This window comes from Tubulanus polymorphus, chromosome 3 (assembly GCF_964204645.1).
Source record: "Tubulanus polymorphus chromosome 3, tnTubPoly1.2, whole genome shotgun sequence".
Classification (NCBI taxonomy): Eukaryota; Metazoa; Nemertea; class Palaeonemertea; order Tubulaniformes; family Tubulanidae; genus Tubulanus; species Tubulanus polymorphus.
In genome coordinates, this window is record NC_134027.1 from 3,590,576 (window position 1) to 3,610,686 (window position 20,111).

A 20,111-nucleotide genomic window follows, 5' to 3' on the forward strand; every position below is an offset into this window, starting at 1 on the left:
ATGATTTGTGGTCCCCAGTCCTCTTTTTTTCAAAGCGTTGTGAACGAAATTGTTCATTATGGAGTAATACGTCATCTATATAGTGACGGCTTACTTTGACAGTTAGGTATAAACTGTACACTTGCCTGTACCAACAAAGACCCTTCAATAAGCCCGGTTGCGGGCCGATATACCGTAGATGTAAATATTTAGGGTGTTTGAAACTGGCTAACCTACCATATCCACAAGACAGCTTGAGCGCATTTTGCAAACGGCGGTCAATCACTGACCTTTGTGCCTACATGTATTACTATTCGATGATATGCTTATTTATCTTTGGAACTCTCAATTACACGAGAACTTTGTTCGTATCTTAAGATTAATGTTCGGGATCCTATGAATGAATGAAAAATAAAAGATTTAGATTTTCATGTTGACAAAAAACGCAACATGAAACTATAACCCGGAGTGTGAAATTTTATGCAAATACTGTTGAGTTGATCAACCTTAGGTAATTGGTGATCAATATCATCCCTGTCGAAATAAATCTCAATCGCTGACATTGCCTCGAATTTCCACTTGTAGAACTATAAATCATGGCGGTGATGTATGCTGAAATTAAGAGGCTTCGAAAACGTTGGTCGATCATGCAAGGTTCGCATGTCCAGTCACCAACGTCGCAATAAAGTAAATTTATGATACCAATATCGCAAAACGTATTGGCCACTTACATGACACATTTCTGATTGACACAAATAACAGTAAATTGTCGCAAATCAGAGGGAAATCGGTTGTGTCACGTATCCTTGGCATGAACAAACGATTCAGCGGGGAAAAGAGCGATTTCTTGACCACACGACTTTTAACTAAAAACTTAAAAAACATCATCAGACATTAAAATAACAAACGTGTTTATGACCTCATAAGTATATATATATGTATATAATATGTACCCTTTTTATCAATAGTCAAAGTAAAAAAAAAGGAAGAGAAATGGATATTTTGCAAATGTACATATATTTAGTACAATCATTCTCGCCACGTTGTTGAGCTGTAATTTGGTTGAATAAACTAAACATAGTGACGCAAGTTTATACGGGAGCTGACTTGACGGATACCCATTATTGGTGATTAATGCTGTAATATATCAATTCGTTTAAGCTCCTTTATGAGCCTGATCCACGAGACGAAAATGTGTAATCTTTTCAACTACATTTTGCATAGTTCATACATTGAGGGCGGGTTACCATCATCAAAATCTTGATCACGTGATGCGAACCACGTGGTTGTATTCGCACATGTCCTTGACACTGCCTTTCGATCTTGAGAGTTAGGGTTGAGTACTTTTCTGTGCACTCGCACGAAAAAGTAGGCTACATTTCTCTAGCAGTCAATCCGCTACCCGTTTTAATTCCGTTCGTATTAAAACAAACGAGATGTTTGAAGTAAAATTGATGTGTAGCTCGTTCATCTTGTGAATAGTCAATGACTCTTGTGTCGTTGGTAAGCTTCGTGAAAAAAGACGAGAAGATTTCGCATTTAAATGGACTATCCAATTAGCGTTTTGTTTCACCGGCTTCTCGTCACATTTATCATTTTTCAAACTTGACAAGTTTTAGTTAGTATTATTGATTAATGCGTATGATTTATTATCATATATTTGTAGGACGTCGTCGTCAACATTAGAATAGGGGACCGCGACTGAAAAATATTGAATCGAGTGCCAATCATGTGGTTCGAATCCCTAAACTACGACAATACGCTCAGAATTTTGTTGTTATGATTTGCAATTGTTCAAGAAATCATGTTAATGTCTATTAGATATATAAACTACATTCTAAAATACATTTCTTCGTGTCAATAGTGGGTAGTTGTCCGCATCCATAGGGTGAGGAGATTTAGGAAGCCGACTGACAGAAAACTACATTTTAAATTTCCCTCGCTTGATAACTTTTCGAGCCGATGCGCACCATGCAGCGCCGGGGAATGTTTACTTTTATTATAGAAGACGTTGATTGATGATAATGATGATGACGGATTGATTTATAGAGTTCGGGTTTGCCTTGCGTCACGAAATGGTAACAAATCATTCAGCGGAAGATATACCCCGCCTGGGCGTCGAATAAATCAAACTACAACCATGCATAAGTCTCCGGTCCAATCTAGATTCAAGGACGAGCCTAACGGCTTCCTCCCGAGAAATATGTCATGTATTGAATTCGATAATTACAGAGGAAAAGTCGTCCATCATTATATTATATGGCGATTAAGGCTCGTATGATGCATTTTAATATGTAACGAAGCTGATACGTACATACACATCTTTCCCTCTCGACACCGTCCATTGGAGCCCGACTTCATGAATTGGCTTCAAATGTTCCTCAGTCTAAAATGAATCCAAAGATAGGGCCTATTCCACCCACCATACATACATATATTGCAAACTTGATTATTCAGCATCCAGGAGGTCTACTGTATTTCGGAAATGCTGATCATTGATGTTGCGGTGCCTGAAATTAAATGGTTCAAATTGGAATCGGTAAATCGCGCTCGTACGTCAACGACCGTTTTTTCAGGATCTTTCAATCCCACGGCACATTCCTGACTAGCAGACGACTTGATGGAAACAGAGTGGCTTCTGTGATAACAAAAGCTTTCCTTGACAGAGATTGATAGCGCCATACATCAATGCCAAACTTGATCACCTAATCGTTTGCTTGCGCTTGTTTGATCATGCCGACTGCAAACACGAAATACATCATCTTTGATGTGCGTAATGTGGAAAGGGTGGGTGGGGTTTATATATATTTTGTTGTATATTTTCTACCATGTCACAGCGCTATAGTAACATGGTCATCGGTGACATTAGTTTAGAACTAAAGAAAATTTCTTGTAAAACTAATTAATCGTGCAGATAGATTGACAGAAATATAATAAAACTACGTTCATAATGAATTTGAATTTAAGTGAGATTGGCATATTCATTTCCAGTTCCGATAGTATATTGTGGACATATAACTGTGTTGGTATAATATACGATGAACTGTTTCCAATCATGCTCGACTTAACCAGTTTTCAATTAAATGTTGATCAAGTATGATTGATTAAGATTAACGCGGGTCTAAGTTTTTGATTTACGGATCAATGATCGACGCGTAGACTCCTCAGATGACATATCAAATACTACCACGTCTCTCCTCATAGTGAACCACCTTAAACTGATGCCACGTAGTTTCGCGAAGAATCTGGTTCGGTCATCTTATCAAACTATGATTTCTTTTTTAAAGGAGAGGGATTGTTTTGTATTTTGTAGTCAAGTAAATATTTCGATATTCCTCGCAAAACATTCACCAAGAAGAACTAAGTGTTGCGCCCCTACGTACATGGAAAAAATGCCTACATCAGACGACTTATCTGATTATCATCCCGAACTGGAATCCCTGAGTAGATGGACCCAATTATCAATTCAATGCCTAGATATTCGTTCAAAAATGATCCATGGTCAACGTGTTTTATATACGCAGCTACTGGACAGGTCTCGAGGTGTGCGGATATCGTGTTAAAAAGTTTTCGCGTTTCTTCATTCATTACTTATTATTCAAGGAAGGTGGTCGTAACTGTTTTCATCACGTGTATGTATCATGTAGATAAGTCACAAGCAGCCATCCATCTCACCTGTCAGTAACAGTGCTTAACTATCTCCATTAATGGCACTAAATGACGGTCGTATATCATGCACTTTATTGCACATAGCTGAAGGAGAGGAGAGACGGCAATTCCATGTCACAGCAAATTTTCAAATAAATCATCAGCTCGCGCTGAAGTTGCCAATCTGACAGAGATCCGTTCGAAAACTGCAGAGACAGACGGATTACCCAATGTCGAGTCGTTTTATTAATACTAGATGTCGCTACAGCTATCACGACTTGGCGGCAATTTCAATTTGCTATTCTCGAAGCAAGCGGAAGAGCTATGATTCAACAAACAGTTCATGCATTTATACGCTGGAAGGGGTCCTTTTGTATGTGATGCATCCATTCGAGGAAGGCGAGTAAAATATTCTAAGAAAACTTCACATACGTAATCAATGGCCGATCCCTGTGAAATGCCTCCACCATTCCGTAATACTGAGGCAGGAAAAGCTTGACCTCTTACAGCAGGATTGATTCATCCAAGATAAAGGATTAATTGACACATTCATATACAATACATAAATCCTTGTATTCGTTATAAAATTGTACACAGATCTGAATTGATTCATGTCCCGAATTTCTTCTGTCTTAATGTTGGTGGCAGTGAATCGAGAAGGGCCATCGGTGTCACCTCAGTTACGACTAATGAGCCATCACGTAGACTTCCAACATGAACCAAATACTGAAAGAGACATACACCATATAATAGTTACACTAACATTTGAGATAATATTCAGGGACCCAGTTCCACAGTTGTGAGTTAGAGTTAACTCTGAGTTAAAGTTAGTTCATTTTTAATGAGTTAACTCAGAGTCAAATCAGAACTCAGAACTGTGGAACTGGACCCTGGAAGTACATTGCATTTACCTTGTATTTGTTGCAGATGTGTATCGCTCTGTTGACTTTCGATTGCTTCGTTTTAGTCTTTGGGGAACTTTTGGTTTTGCTCAAAAACGGCTGAAAACAAAAAAGTTCAAGTTATGAGCAAGAACTATTTACATTCCAGTAATGCACCTTCGCACATTCTCTCACCTTTGACTTATCGAGTATGGCCAACTGCTGATCATCGTGCACAATGAACTGATCTTGATTGGAGTGATTATTGAAGAGGTTTAGTAGTTTATTTTGCCGATGAATCCAATCATGAGGAAACTGAGCTATGTGTTCCTTGCACCAGTCCGTGTATTGTCTCTTCTCATAGTCATATTCGAGCACCTAATCAATAGATTGACGCGACGTTTATTTTACTCTCTACATGGAAATCATCGATTCATATCGGATGTACACAACTTACCTTTCTATCGCAGTAAGCCACAGTTAATATAGTTGTGTCTGGTAGGAAACTTAAAGCTGTTGGCTGCACGTGATAGTTTGGTAATTTACATAAATACTGCAATGTTAATTCATCAGTTATCAGATGCAATGATAGTGTTACCAGTTTTAAATGAAATGTAAACCTGCGAAAAATTTCAATATCTTTTTCTAGGGTTCTTACAGACCAGGGAATCCAAAATTTCCCCAATTTTCCCCTAGCCAACCATAAAATCCCTGATTGAATTATAAGATATCCTCAATGAGGGCTGTTGTCTGTTCCTTGTGCCACCCATCACCAGCAAGAACAAAAAATTCAAATTCCCTGATTTTCCAGAAGAGTCAGAATTCCCCGATTTTTCTGATACGTAAGAACCCTGTTTTTCTTATTCATACCACGATAACTACCTTTTTAGCATCTAGATCATAAACGTAGACATTCCGCTGATGATCTGCAGCCGCGACACGAGTGCCATCATTATTGATAGCGAGTAGATGAATACATTCATTTGGTTCTGAAAATTCAAACAAGATCAAAACATATGAACAAATGTCAAACAAATGACTTAAGTCAGGCATAAATTACGCTATACCTGATTCTGTAGATGGCTGCATCGTACAAATAAGACTAGGTTGTATTTTATCGACTGAGATGACCTGCACGGTTCCATTGTTGGCTGCTGATATAAGTTTGGTCGAATCGTTGTTGAATACGAGTCTATGAGCTGGTAACACGTCTGGATGTTGATACCGCACTCGATGTAAACTGACGTTAATCGTATCCGATTCTTCCTGTAATTAATGAATGACATTTTCCTGTCTCAAGAGCTGGCACAATGAAGTAACCCGGCGTTCATACTATCCGCTAGTTAATCCGCTCTAATTTATATCTGGAACTGACCAAGTTAGAACCACTGTATCAATGACATCTTCAAATTAGCTGTTTTATCTCTGGTCCAGCAAGATGCAATAGAGAGATTGACAGCAAAGTATGCATAGTCATGGTCTGTTCTTAAATCTAGAACGGACCTGGATTAGTCTTTTTGGACAGTGTTAATTGGTCTGTTCTAAAATGGAGCGACTAGTTCATCTCGGACTTTTCCCAGTTTCGATGTTCATCTGTCCATTCAAAATAACGTACGCTGCTATAATTTCTGTTTTGACTTACCAATGTTACGTGATAGAGACGAACCGAGTACAGATCGGAATAAGCGATCCATTTACCGCATGTACTTAATGCCGAACAAACTATAGTTTCCGCATCTCTCGATTTGAGCTGTAGCAGTTTGATCGGGTTCGTCGAAAGAGGAAGAATATCTCCATTTCTATCTGTGAATAGAAACGAATGTTACTTTACAGTGAAACAGACATACGGTAAACTAATCAGAAAATTCATTCCAGTTTCTCACTCGATGTCTTATTAGTCGAGCCTAACTTCCATAATTCGAGGTAATTTGAATATTGTAACAAAACCGACGCATCAGCTGCCGCTATATGAACGACATTCTGAAAAATATATATAGATTGAGTAAATAAGATTAATCAGTCACAGATTCATCCTCGTTTGCTGTGTGTTTATTCACTAACCTGAGGTATCGCCGGTACTTTCTTATACTTTCCGTCAATCTTCCCTTTAAAGGGTAAATATATGAGATTACAATCGACACCTGAAAAGAACGAAGATTTTGAATAAATGACTTTTGTCTTTCATTACATTTCATTATTGGAGGTATTTTTGTACAAACCTCCAGAAACGAGGAATTCGCCGGTATGTACTAATGCTCTGACGTCATGTGTATGTGGATTCTGAAGGCGCATTTTCGAGTTCACCCAAGTTTTCCAATCGCTGTCGTCCTTCGTTTTGATGTATTCAAACTGCACTAAAGATGAATCTATTCCGCTGCAGAATACCGAGTCCCCGTCCTGAAATTATCGAATGCAAAATGAAAATATGTCACGTAGAATCATTAAATAAACATTCTACATTTGCGTCATACATATATCTAAACTCGCCTTATTTATACAAAGAGTTAGTACATCGGCTTGGTGGCTTTGGAAACTCTGTGAAAAAAAAAGAAATTGCTTTTGATAGCAACACATTTACAATTATCTATTAAACATAATTAACCAAAACAATGAACTGAAGATATTTTCACCTTGATTTTAGTACCCATCTTTCCATTCCAAAATGATGTTTTCCCCCTCGAATCACCACTTATGATTGTCATGTCTCTGAAAAATAACAACAAGACTCAGGGTCAACTCACATCTTTTTAAGAAATAAAACCGAAGTTTCATCAGAAATAAAATGAATTTAGGCAACACGGAATAAAACGTACTTCGTAACCGCCACGCACCAAATTATGGTTTCTTTACGAGGATCAATTCGACCAACAGTTAATCTTTGAATGGCATGCCCCGATTCGACGCTCCAAACCCGGATATTCTCCATACCCCCGGTCACTATTCGATCTTCCGTGTCGTTCCAAGCAATGCATAAAATTCGACCTGAATTAAGAAAGGAATTAAAGAAAATATTGCACAACAGAGGCGCGACAATTTTGGAAGTGTCGTAGATTGACAACTTACTATCAATACGATCAAAGGATTTACTGTACTGCAAACTATCAGATATAATATCAAACAACGCTACACATCCATCTTCAGTTCCTGCCTGTAAGAGATAATCCATATCTTAAATGATAAAACCTTTCTGGTTTAGATAGAGCTGAGTATATTAATCACTGTAAATGTGATGAAACTTACAGCAAGAAGAGTGCCAGATGTATTGACTGTAAGACACCAGACAGCACCAGAATAGGATGGAACGGATTGCTGAAAAAAAGATCGATAAGATCCATTAAATCCTTCAATCCTTCCTTAAGATCCGTTAATCCTTTTCATGAATCTGACATGCGCGACTGATAAAAAGATTTCTAAATGTATAGGCCTACCTTAGGGCATAATTTCATCAAGTCATATTCAATGATTTCTCCTTGTAAACCGGTGGAGAAGAGACGCCCAGCCGACCAAACTAGCGCTTCAACCGACCGGCCTTCGCAGCTAGGAATTACCTAAATTAATATAAACAAAAATTCAAACACTGTTTAAACTCCTCAAAGGAGAGGCAATGAGAGAATTCTTACCTTTTCAAGAAACCAGTTATCGGGAATGCTCCATATTTCAATGGATCCATTTGATCGCGACAGAGCAATTCTTTTCTTATTCTCATCATATGCTAAGCAGTGAATGGCATGAGGGGTATATTCGAAGAAGCGAACCTGGTGAACCTTAAATTCAGCCATCACACTTCAAGGAGGAAGGGCAGACACCCAGTGCCGGTATGAAAGAAATCTGAAGAAAATGAAGGCGACTGTGTACATATAGGTGTGACAAACATAACAATAATATGATCAACAAAATTGAAGGCGTTACGGATCCATGTCAATGGTGCATTTGTTTCAACTTAATTTGGATAAAAGGGATGAATAAAGGAACCGAGTTTGAATTGAATTGCCTATTTTGGTTTCACCTAATCTATTGTTTCAGTTGTTACTGACTGACAACTGATTTTTCCACGCTCTTTCATGAATCTGAATGATTAACTTTAAACTGACTTGTATATCTGAAATAGGACTACCTACAAAGATCGAAATAATGCTTTATTTAAGGTTATAATCGTGGCAAACACGTTGAGTGCAGTGTTGGTTATTCAGCGGTGTATTAGGCACTGATTCAAGATGGAAGCTATGTAGAGGGCGCTGTAAAATGTTATAGAATGGCATCTCAATCATAGCATCCAGCTGGTACCGCTATGAGCATGATTGTGGTTCGAATCCCAATGTAAACTATCGTCATTCATCAATCTGACAGTAGATGGCAGTGCTAACCAGGAAGTCGACGCGCGGATAATTTAACACTAATCATACAAATTTGCCCTTAAGTTTAGCCAAAACTCTATCTGCAGTTTAATGTCCATATAATTTATTATGCAAATTATTGTTTCACATCATAAGTTGATGTCACAATAATTATAATGCAGATTGTTATCCAAATGTAAGAAAGACAAAACAATTGAATGAAGTCATACTAATTACCAAAAATAACCGACTGATCCTTTTTATTTTCCGATATTCTTTTTTTATAATATTGATAATCGTATGTTCATAGACCGAGTGATGATGGTTCTCAAGAATGGACGATGGTGGAACTTCAGGGTGATTTAGAAAACAGACACGGAGGAAGTCCTAATCTTTCCGGTAAATTCATCGGTGATTTACACTTCACGAAAAAGGTATCGAACTTGAGTGAAAAAGCAATCCCTGAATATTTGATCGATGTAGACAATAAAAAGTTTGAAAATCTATTTCAGGGAGTACCAATACTCATAATTGGACATCATATACTGTATGGGAAGGTGACGAATCTCGACAAGCCGTTCGCCGTTGTTAGAAAGGAGAGAAATATCATTCCACTTCAAGAAGCAATTGAAGCTGATTTGACAGCAGAAGGGAACAGTTACATCGTAAAAGCTATCATTACAAAAAAACTTGTCTTCAAAACTCGTCCGAAGCCGATTATAGCTCATGTACCTAAGAAAATATGAAGATTCATGGATTATAAAAAAAAGCTGGATGCTACTTATATTGAGAATGGAAGATTAGTTTCTGTTGTATTTCTGTCCATCAGTGAATTAAACTGTGATTAATAGTATGCCTCTGAATGCTTACCATATTCATGCATTTACGTTTGGCACTTAACGGTTTAATCTGCAGTTGTACATGTAATTCTAAAAAAGTAAATAAGCTGTATCTGTAATGACTTCATACGGAAAAATGTCTGGCCAAAATATATGAATTTCATTACATCCGATATGCACATTGTATCATACACAGATCTTGCCAAACTCAACTATTATATCAACATTTGATAATAAACACGATGTTTACAGAAGATATGAATTAATCTTGATTATTCGATAAGAGTCTTATTTATGTATTTATCTATTGTCTTTAAATGATATCGAGTTATCGTACTAAACGTACATAGGTTTATCAGTTTTGAATTCTCGAGGAAAATCGGGTTATTCCGTCATTATCGATATGACCTCGGTCCATGCTGATTTATTTGGCCACTCTGTCCGCGAAAACTTGTGATCGTTACACTCGGACACCAATCACACGGGAAAACTGATGCGGATGTTTATCAAGATAAGAAATGGACTACACGTACGCATTAGATGTATATAAGCCTACATTGAATATTTCATTTTCTTTCGCTTATCGACGAAGACCATTAAGTTATTATCGTAATTGCCAAAATTAATGATTTGCGTTCGGGTGCCAAATTAGACAATAATTCAGTCTGAAGTAAGTTTCGCGTACCAGCATTTGGTGCAATCATGGACTGTGAAACGAACTAGAGTTTTACGGTGCAATACATAAAACTTGTTACAGCGATAGTACTCTAGTACTTATTGCTGCACTGATTCCCGTTCTATTGCACTCACACGCTTCAAACACTTAAGATATTTATCTAGCACTTAAAAACTGTTATAATATTTTGTAATCTGAAAATGATGATTAAGCCATTATTTTAGACTCCTTGTCATTATCAGATAATGAATAACCCAAATAACGCCTGCTTATGAATATAAGAAAATTACTCAGTCGAGCCAGTGTTCGATGATAATTAATGAATCAACGATGGTTTCGTTTGCTTTTTTCGCTCATATGACCAAATTTCAAAATCGTCTGCGTCTGGATCGATCGATATGACGTACGCTCGATATTGACTTTTAATCACCTACTGGAAGATAGCGGACAAATAAAAGAAGATAAAACTTTCTAAACCAACCGCAGCTTATCAGTCACATGACTTTCCAGTACGTATATAACCTGGATATAGCAAGTGCCAGCGCTGGTCTCTCATTGCAGCCCTTTCCAGGAAACGCAACAGCTGATTAGCGATCTGATTTTCATCTCCACATCAATGTATAAATATAACGAAGTCAACACAATCTACGTTTAATTAGTAACAAGAATTCAATCGATCAAAATTGCGGGCTGCTTGAGAACTTTGCGAAAAATGAGTTACATCAAAGTCGGCGTCATTTCTGCATTGTTGGCCGTGGTCGTGGTCAGCGTGTACTTGGTATACTTCCGACACCCGCCGCCGGACGATATTTTAGCAGCCAACCGAAAAAAGACAGCTTCATCGAGACTGGCGCGTCAGGCTTTACGGGATGATTACGATTACGACGACGATGATCCAGTTGCTGCCTCGAAGAGAATGTGGGAATCTTGGATTGAAGAAAATGGCCACGTGTCTATTGGTGAACTATACGATAAATGCGGTGAGTATGACTTATGTAAGATTAATTATCTAGCCGAAATTGAACAGTTACGTGATTGAAATTCGACTCTTCACCAAATTTACTTATAATAAGATTATCTAAGTCAAATAGCACTTTTCCAGTTGTATAGGCTATACTACATACATCTTGAAACATTTGTACATTTCTTTAGTTCACGAGTAAGAGTTTAGCGATACGTTTAATCTTTTCATGAAATAGAACTTCTGTAATAAAAAGAAAAAAAAAACAATCAATTTAAACAATCCCAGATTGTGAATTCATTCTTTAAAACTAAGTTTACTATGATTCATTATAAAACAATGACAGCTATGCAGATCGTTTTGATCGTTGAATCCTGGTACTGCTGCAAAATGTATTACATACATACACAGTTAACGGGTTGAATTTGGGTATTTTTATCACACCGCGGATAATCGAGATCACGGGATACAATTTCCTCTTAAAAATGTTCATACTACGGTTAAAAACTGTGTCAGTACATCAGTACTATAGTACTGAATAATGTTATGATAATTGATACTGCGTGTGTGTCACATTTCGCGTAATCCAATTAGCAGTTACGTAGAATCCTTCTTTCACGGCTAACCACAGGGCCAGAGCCAGAATTTCGGAAAAGGTTTACTTTTTAATTCATCATGAACAATTTTCGATTGCAGAAGGTGACGATAGAATAATGGTTGGAAAGACGATCTTGGTACCTGACAAGAAATTGGGAGGAGTGACGTCATTTACCTATGTCAATGTTACCTGGGGTGAGTTAACAAAATTATGAACACTGGGTTAAAGGGAAGCCATGGGGGGTACCGTGCACATAGATATCGATAGAATCATTTATAATGTAGTCTACTTGACCTGTCACTATCAGTCACTTTGTGACTAGACGTGATAAAAATCGCGATTGTCTTTGAATTATGAATTTGTTGATGGTAGGCCTAACCGCGAAGCTGTATTCCTATCTTGAAGATCAAAGTTGACGATATGTCAATTCGGCAATGATTGTATCGAATATATTGCATTTTCTTTTCATATACATATTTTTTTGATATAGGCCTATCTCTTTTGATTAACCGATGACGAAAAGTTCGTTTCTGGTCGCCTATTTATTCGACCAGCCTTATATTTCTATAGCCTTATATTACTCTGTAGAAAAATATCGCTTATTATACTATCAATTCATAAAGGGTTGATAAAGACATGAGTAAATAAAGACATGATTTGATTACAGAAAACTTGATCGATGATGGCGAATTGTTTATCGAGGTGAAATACAACGGTAAAGACTTGTACAGCAATCATTGGGAACTATGTACTGTAGATGAAGGCGAGGAAGATCAGATCATATTCTGCCCCATAAAACCAGGACAAAAGAATTATAGAAAACAACTAAAGATACCAAATTATATACCTAAGGTGAGGACATCCACGAAAAAGAATCACTTCAATTAACAAAATTTGCGCAGGTTTTTCAGCTGTGAAATACGATGTTTTATGTTCATTTTAGGGTCGATATGTAACGAAGGCGTGGGCCACAGATCAAGATGGAAATGAAATAGGTTGCGCCTATTCTGATTTCGTGTTATAGAACGAACAAAATGCGCAGAAACGGGTCTCGGTGCAATAGAAGAGAGGAATATGGTCCAACAGGACTCCAGTCCTCCTCGATAAGTTGATGGCTAATACGAAGAGATGAAAGATAGTTTTAAACCTGTAGAACTGTAAGCTTGTGTGACGAGTGAATTCATTTCCCGGTGACTCTTTCCATCTTCCCGGCGGTTTTATCGCCAGCCAGCTGCCTCTTCGTTCCAGAATATCCTCTATATTCCAAGTCAAGTATTTCACTATAACGTGCATAGGTTGTAGATGTTACTGAAAGATCTGTCTATATTTACTGTGATTAACTTATTCGTGTATACATTTATTATTGAACTAACAATCCGCGTTGGTATCACAAAGCCCAAGTACTTCAAAAAATGGTCAACTGTTTGATATTCAATTTCTTACGATATTCATTTGGTTGATAATCTTCGAAATTTGATCCATTAACGTTTCTTATAGCTCGGTAGCGTTGAAACTGAAGTCGACCCTCTACACGTCACTACATTGACAGTGTGGTTGGACCTTGGTGTAAAGATACCTTCAATGCGGTGCGATCTTGTAAAACCTGGTGTATTGGTGCTATTTTCATTTTTACCGATGTCCACTGAACCGGTGTTACCGTCATTGTGATGTGCGTATCATTTTGCAAAGAATTAACACCGGTCCTCAGCGTTATGGTCATCCGTTTAATACTTATATTATATTTTCATGTAATGATATATGTTCATTATATAGGTTTATTATTGATTGAAGAATATACTGTAATCATGTGTATGGCATAAACATGCGGTCAAACTGTTCTCAAAGTTCGAGTATTTCAGTTAGATAAACTGCTCGATCTAAAACTCGATCTCGATAAACGCCAGTTTATGATTATCAAGAAAAGCGATAATGCATTGTTAATCATACCAGTTCAAGGCACGCTTTAAGTAGCTGTTCTAATGTTAACTAAGATATTGCCAAAAATCACGTACTTCGTATGAAATCGATAGAAACAGATCTTTGGTTCACGACGAAACGATCATTGATTTTGTATTTTTCGTTTTATTCTAATAAAAAAGTTATGATTTTATTTATATATCTAAAACCTATATCCGAATAAAGAAGCACTTTGATTAGTTCTCGATCAATATACACTTACTATTCCAATAACATAATGTTCATCTCAAATCTAAAAATTACTGAAAGCATGCATAATTTCCACTGCTATATGTACTGAGTGGACTTTTTTTTGGAAATAACTATGACATGATATTGTGAAGCATAATATTTTTGCGCGCGTTAGAGCCTGATGTGATATGTATAGAATGGAGTAGAAATACGTCGAGTTCCATTGTTGTGAGTTTAATTCGAATTTAGAATCAAGCTCGTAAACAACTAATAGAACTGTGGAACAATTTCTGAGGTTAGTTTTAGATTCGTGTGAAAAGATGATACCACGATGAATGACGAAGATTCATATTGAATCGCAAAATACTGGACCTATCCCTTTGTGTACGGATCAACACGGGGATTTAGGCACGAAAAACACTTAAAGAAATAAAAAAGGCATAAATAAGGCTGCAGAAAAGATCGTACTGTATGATAAACATGTAACATTCATATATAGTTGCAGTCTTACATATGAAACCATTCAATTCTCAAAATGTAAGAGAAAAGCGGTAATAATCATTACTATAATTGTATTTTTGTATTATTTTTGTTAATAATTCAATGAAAAAAATGATAAAGTTTAATTACTAACGAAGTTGATTGCAATCTTGTATTGAATATTCAATCCTATGTTCGACCCGATAAAAGTAATTGAGAAATGGAAATAATGTAATTCTATGGATTTGATTCACATTCCGATATGATTTCACAAAATTCATAAGACAAATAAAATAATCATACGTAGATGAAATCAAATGATGTTTCTTGTAACTTGTTTTCACGGTAATACGTGGTTTACCGGATAGGAATGGGGTTTTTCATACTCACGTTATCCTTCGGTAAACGTAAACCATTCCTGAAATAAGCTTTCCGGATTTAGAAGCTGGAACATACGAGAAAGAAAAATTGAAATCGAATGTTCTGCAATTCTCCCTGGGGAAAAAGGATTCCGTATCATCTACCGATTTCGAGGAATTGCAATCAACTCAAATGACGGAACTCGCAGTTATGATTATCTATTACTATTGTGCGTAAAATGAATATCCATTTCAGTAATATGTATAGGCCTACGCTGCATAGAATTTGAATTTTTGATGAATACACCAGAATAACCAAACGTGAATTGAATAGTGTCCTTTTGTTTCAAATATAACTTTGAACATTCTGATCTTCCTGGTTCAGTCCCTCTCGTTTTTGCTTTAATAATAATTAGTTCCGTAGGTTTTTGCACTTTCACACGGTGGCTGGTGTGTATATGATATCGACTCATTAGGGATCGAAGGTGATAAGTGTGGAAGTGTTGATGGCCCAATTATCGATTCTTGCAATTCGGTTGTGGATAAAGGCGTGTTCGTCAATATTCGTGCTATAAGTTCCGAATCCTTGCGGAAAATCATCTAAACTCTTCGTAACTGATGGACAGAATATCGGTTTCAGGAACAAAACGCTGTTGACTTGCTTTGAATGTGACTGTTTTGGAAACTGTGACGATTTTACGAGCGATGAATTAGTTATTGGACAACAACTTTGAGCAAGGCTTAACAATCCGTATACATCGTGTAGGTTCTCACGGGATTGTAGCTGACTTTTCTCGCAAGGTCATCACGGTTTCATCACCTTTATTCAGAATGTACAACAACACGACAATCGTTATAAATACTGTTAATCACTCTAAAACTGTTGAAGAGGTTATTGTACCGGGTCTGGTGTATACTGTTATATTTTCGATTTTACGTCTTGTTATTTTGTCTATGGGTGTATTCGGTAATGGATTACTGATTATTTCGTACATAGTATGCGGTAAGCTTCGCACGAGCACAAATGCATTCATACTGATGGTCGCTATCTCAGATTTGATGCTCGCGTTACTCTTGATAGCCGAGAAGCTGATTACATTCTTCGGGTGGCATCATCTGTTGGACCAGCGGACACATATACCCACGATTTTCATCCTCATTACCTTTATAACGTATGCCGTGTCGGTTTTTGGTCAAGTGGCGATCTCTGCAAATCGATATGTGAAAATATGTCGTCCGAAATATTATGATTCGTTGTATACGAATCGTATGATTGTTCTCTACACGGTTATTTTGTTCTCGAGCGCCATTCTGATTCAATCCTGCATAACTTTCGTCGGAAAATGTCGAATGTATTTCGATGGATTTATGATACGACTAGCCACTAGGAATCAGGATCACTGTCTCTACGCGTTTATGGGCGAACTTTCGTCTCCGACTATAATCATTTTCGTTCTGTACTTTGAAATATTTCGTACGATCTACAAAAGCGGACGACGAACGAAAAGATCGTCATCAGCCAAGAAACAGTTGCGCGTTACGATCGGACTGTGCGCCGCATTCGTTACCCTGGTCGTGGCCTTTACGCCATGGTCGGTAGTGGCCATATTAGATAGCTTTTTGCAAACTAACGCAACTTTTCAGGCAATCAGACTTGCTTGCGAATGGACTATGCTGACAACGATTTCAAACCCGATTATTTACGGTTTAATGAACACGAATTTCAAACGCGGATATCTAATCGTCATTCGTAAATGTATCCCGGGATGCGGAAGAACATTCCTCAATTTTGAACGAAACCGAAACCACAGCAGCGCAAACACGAATACGACCTCATCTTCTGTTTAATTAATCATATATAAACCTCAAAACGAATTTCCATATATATTCTAGAATGCACCAGTCTTGTTCACGTACACATTCCTTTGTAAATCAAATACTTATACGATATAAGTGAATAAAGCAAAGATATTCTAAAGGTATGAATATATAAGCATTTTGTTGTTGTCATTAAGCCGTTGTAAAGAAGTAGGCGAACTTGTTGATATAAGATAGTATAGGACATGCTCCATTACATATATCACTAATCGTCCCAGGTAACATACGAGAAATCATCTGTTTCATGGTCTTCTCCGCCGTATGGATAGGTGCATTTATCACTGTTGGCGCTGATTTTGCCTGGAATTGTACCGTAAGGTGTATTGGCAACTACTGAAAAGTAAACGCCAGTACCGTCTAACATGAATCCCGTAGCTAACGGTTTCTTCGGGGTGTGCTTATCATCGGCTTTCTGTAAACGAATTCCAAACAAGATATATACAACTTTATATGTATGTAATGAATAGATATGTATATAATGTTTTTTTCAACCAATATCAGTTACCTTTAATTCCATCTCAGCTGTGGCGCACACCCACCAGAAATTTGTTGTGCAATGTTCCTTGCCCTCTACACCGTACCAGCAGTAATATACCCCGTCCATTTTTGCGGCCTTGCCCGGAACCCGTCCATGTTCACAGTCGGCGACTGCAAGGTACACATCCAAATCTCCGACTTGTTCGGCCAGACAAACTGCATTCGCTTCAACATCTCCTGAATTTTTGTTAATCCACACTGTTCTTAATCCAGGAACGATTAATTCGTCTTTTCCCATGTCACTTTAATGTTCAGTATTTGCAGAAATAAGCAGATCGTGTCAGTGCGTACGTATATGAATTGTGTAAACCTTTTAACTGAAGTAATTCCTTTTGAAGCAATTTTTTACTCTTTTCAATGTTCACGACTTGACATACATTTATAAGACGTAACCAGATATTTCTATTGGTAGATTTGAATAGATATGTGGTAGACGTACCGGCATGGCATAAACCGAAAGTCAAACCTAACATTCATTAACTAAGGAATCTGTCCGCAAGGTTTTTGGAGTGCGCGCACTTCGACCGAATCCAATGTTCCAAGGATGGAGATTGTCGGAGTTTGAAAAGTTGGAAGTGGCCTCATTGTTTGATTCAAGTATTCAATGTTAAGCCAATGCTAGTCGAAGCATGGCTGATGTCCCTGATTCAATCACACATTGATGGACGAACTTTTATTTCCGACCCTAATCATTTTCGTTCTGTACTTCAAAAATATATATTTCGTGAGATCTACAATAGCGCAGGACGAAAGGAAACGCGCCCATTAGACATTTCCTGTAAACTTTTTCATTATTAAGAATGATTATGATACACAGTATAGATAATCAAAGGATATATTTTGAGTGCATACTTGAGATGCGAGCGTTTGTCTCATGGATACACGAGAAAAGCACTCAAGGGGTACTCCTCTATTTCAGCCAAAGCAGGAAAATCGAACAACAAAATAGCGCTGATATACACGTGAACAAGGATGTTACACTTAATGGAATCTAAATGATCCTCTGATCAGGTGGATAATTAGTTTTGGAAATCGATTCATTATCTATTTTATGAAATTCGACGAACGATTACAAAAATACATGAAGAGGATATAAACTTAATACGCTACGTAATAACGAGAATCCCACAATGATAATAAAAGACGACGTCCGAAAATAATTTCGTATTTCATTATCATTGGGGAGTCTCGTTATTTTATCGTCACAACACGGATGTAGTGTTTTATCAATGTTGATTAGTTTCTAGCCTTAGAAATTTTGCCCTTCGCAGATGTTTGACATAATTTGCACACAAATGTATATTAATGGACACACAATCAATACATAAACCCGGAACCGGAATCAAAACACGTCTGGTTTGTAAAGTGTGACTAAAGGTACGGATCTATACAGTGTAGCAGACACTAACATTCACAGTCGTTAATACTCTTTGTTGTTAGGAATATATGCGAAGGTTTTAAGATGGCGAATATTCAGGTATTCATATATAACATTTTCCAGTTTAACATGGTTAAGCTCTATTTATTCGTCTATCTGATGTTTTTATTTGTTGATGTTGATTTTCTAAAGGTTCTGACGTTTGCGATGTTCTTGGTCGCGTCGTGTATCGTAAGTTGAAGAAGATTTTATACTCATTTCCATCTTGTACAAAACATGCATAAATATCTGTCGGGATGTACATTCGTAGTTCAGTTATTTCTATCTAATTCAATATAGAATGTCGGTTCAGCGATGGTCAAACCTCCCGTTTATCCGGGTTCAAAACCAGGGACGTGTCCGGGTGGTATGTCACATTGTGCAATTGAACCGAACCAATGTTTCAAGGATGAAGATTGTCCTGGAGTCAGGAAATGTTGCATGTGGCCCTGCGGTGGATTCAACTATTGCGTCAAGCCGAGGCGAAGCTCCGTTTATCCGGGTTCAAAACCGGGGATGTGTCCGCGAGTTGTCGTTGGAGTCTGTGAAATGCGACAGGACCAATGTTTCAACGATGAAGATTGTCCTGCAGTCAGGAAATGTTGCAGGCGGTACTGCGGTGGATTTAACTACTGTGCCGAGCTGAACCAAAGCTCCGTCGCTTATCTGGGTGCAAAACGAGGGATGTGTCCGCTCGTTGATGTTGGAGTCTGTGAAATGCGACCCAACCAATGTTTCAATGATGAAGATTGTCCTGCAGTCAGGAAATGTTGCAGGTGGCCCAGCGCTGGATTCAACTATTGTGCCGAGCCGAGTCGAAGCTCCGTCGTTTACTCAGGGCATAATAAAGCCTTTTCTACTCGCATATCATTTTGCCTTAAATCTTATCATTGTATCTTAATTATAACTATCTGTGCAATTGCTTGTTTAGTAATTAATTGATCCTTGCTCTGACAGATGTCAGGCACATACCAATGCATCTGGAATAAAATCATCGTCAACTGAAAAATCGGTCTTCTTCTTCATCTCTATCGAATGAGCTAGTTCCCGAAACAGCGCATCAACTCGGGGACAGAAATTAGCATTGCTATACAGAAAAAAGTGTTGTTGAATAATCTAACAAAATGGGAAAATGAATTAATTACTAAATTTTCTGACGAGTTATATCTCATCAAAAATACCTGAATCTTTTTTCTTAATTCATAAATGAGAAAAAAAGCTTTTTTCTCATGTCCCCATGACACTTAGGGGGAGGCGCACATCCACATTTCCTGTAAATTCTAGATAGTCTCTCAGAAATAAAATGTGCGGAAATTTAGATTTCTGAATTCGTCAACTTTAATGCTGTGAGATCAGGTGCGTGGTTCCGATGTGTT

At 37.6% G+C, this 20,111-nt stretch overlaps 5 protein-coding genes across 5 annotated transcripts; 3 read left to right on the forward strand and 2 right to left on the reverse strand.

Moving 5' to 3' along the window:
- Positions 1-4,200: 4,200 nt before the first annotated feature.
- Positions 4,201-8,705, reverse strand: LOC141901796 (U3 small nucleolar RNA-associated protein 4 homolog). The gene is made up of 18 exons (XM_074789272.1): positions 8,627-8,705; positions 8,129-8,336; positions 7,937-8,056; positions 7,749-7,817; positions 7,572-7,656; positions 7,322-7,490; positions 7,139-7,214; positions 6,996-7,043; positions 6,728-6,905; positions 6,570-6,649; positions 6,392-6,488; positions 6,151-6,311; positions 5,576-5,774; positions 5,391-5,497; positions 4,966-5,061; positions 4,704-4,886; positions 4,539-4,628; positions 4,201-4,353 (listed from the first exon to the last, which is right to left on the reverse strand). Exons 2-18 carry the CDS (start codon positions 8,285-8,287, stop codon positions 4,237-4,239), a joined length of 2,034 nt encoding a protein of 677 aa, XP_074645373.1. The 5' UTR covers positions 8,288-8,336; positions 8,627-8,705; the 3' UTR covers positions 4,201-4,236.
- Positions 8,706-8,861: 156 nt separating this feature from the next.
- LOC141901480 (chromosome transmission fidelity protein 8 homolog) lies at positions 8,862-9,919 on the forward strand. Its single transcript, XM_074788743.1, has 3 exons — positions 8,862-9,038; positions 9,153-9,276; positions 9,355-9,919. The coding sequence occupies exons 1-3, from the start codon at positions 9,019-9,021 to the stop codon at positions 9,586-9,588; spliced, it is 378 nt and encodes a 125-aa protein (XP_074644844.1). The 5' UTR covers positions 8,862-9,018; the 3' UTR covers positions 9,589-9,919.
- A 758-nt stretch (positions 9,920-10,677) lies between these two features.
- On the forward strand, positions 10,678-14,862 carry LOC141901478 (putative phosphatidylglycerol/phosphatidylinositol transfer protein 2). Its single transcript, XM_074788741.1, has 4 exons — positions 10,678-11,337; positions 12,015-12,110; positions 12,584-12,768; positions 12,860-14,862. The coding sequence occupies exons 1-4, from the start codon at positions 11,070-11,072 to the stop codon at positions 12,938-12,940; spliced, it is 630 nt and encodes a 209-aa protein (XP_074644842.1). The 5' UTR covers positions 10,678-11,069; the 3' UTR covers positions 12,941-14,862.
- Positions 14,863-16,677: 1,815 nt separating this feature from the next.
- On the reverse strand, positions 16,678-17,623 carry LOC141901479 (uncharacterized). Its single transcript, XM_074788742.1, has 2 exons — positions 17,287-17,623; positions 16,678-17,193 (listed from the first exon to the last, which is right to left on the reverse strand). Exons 1-2 carry the CDS (start codon positions 17,554-17,556, stop codon positions 16,987-16,989), a joined length of 477 nt encoding a protein of 158 aa, XP_074644843.1. The 5' UTR covers positions 17,557-17,623; the 3' UTR covers positions 16,678-16,986.
- Positions 17,624-18,572: 949 nt separating this feature from the next.
- Positions 18,573-19,747, forward strand: LOC141902039 (WAP four-disulfide core domain protein 8-like). Its single transcript, XM_074789677.1, has 3 exons — positions 18,573-18,795; positions 18,889-18,927; positions 19,036-19,747. The coding sequence occupies exons 1-3, from the start codon at positions 18,781-18,783 to the stop codon at positions 19,675-19,677; spliced, it is 696 nt and encodes a 231-aa protein (XP_074645778.1). The 5' UTR covers positions 18,573-18,780; the 3' UTR covers positions 19,678-19,747.
- Positions 19,748-20,111: the final 364 nt, after the last annotated feature.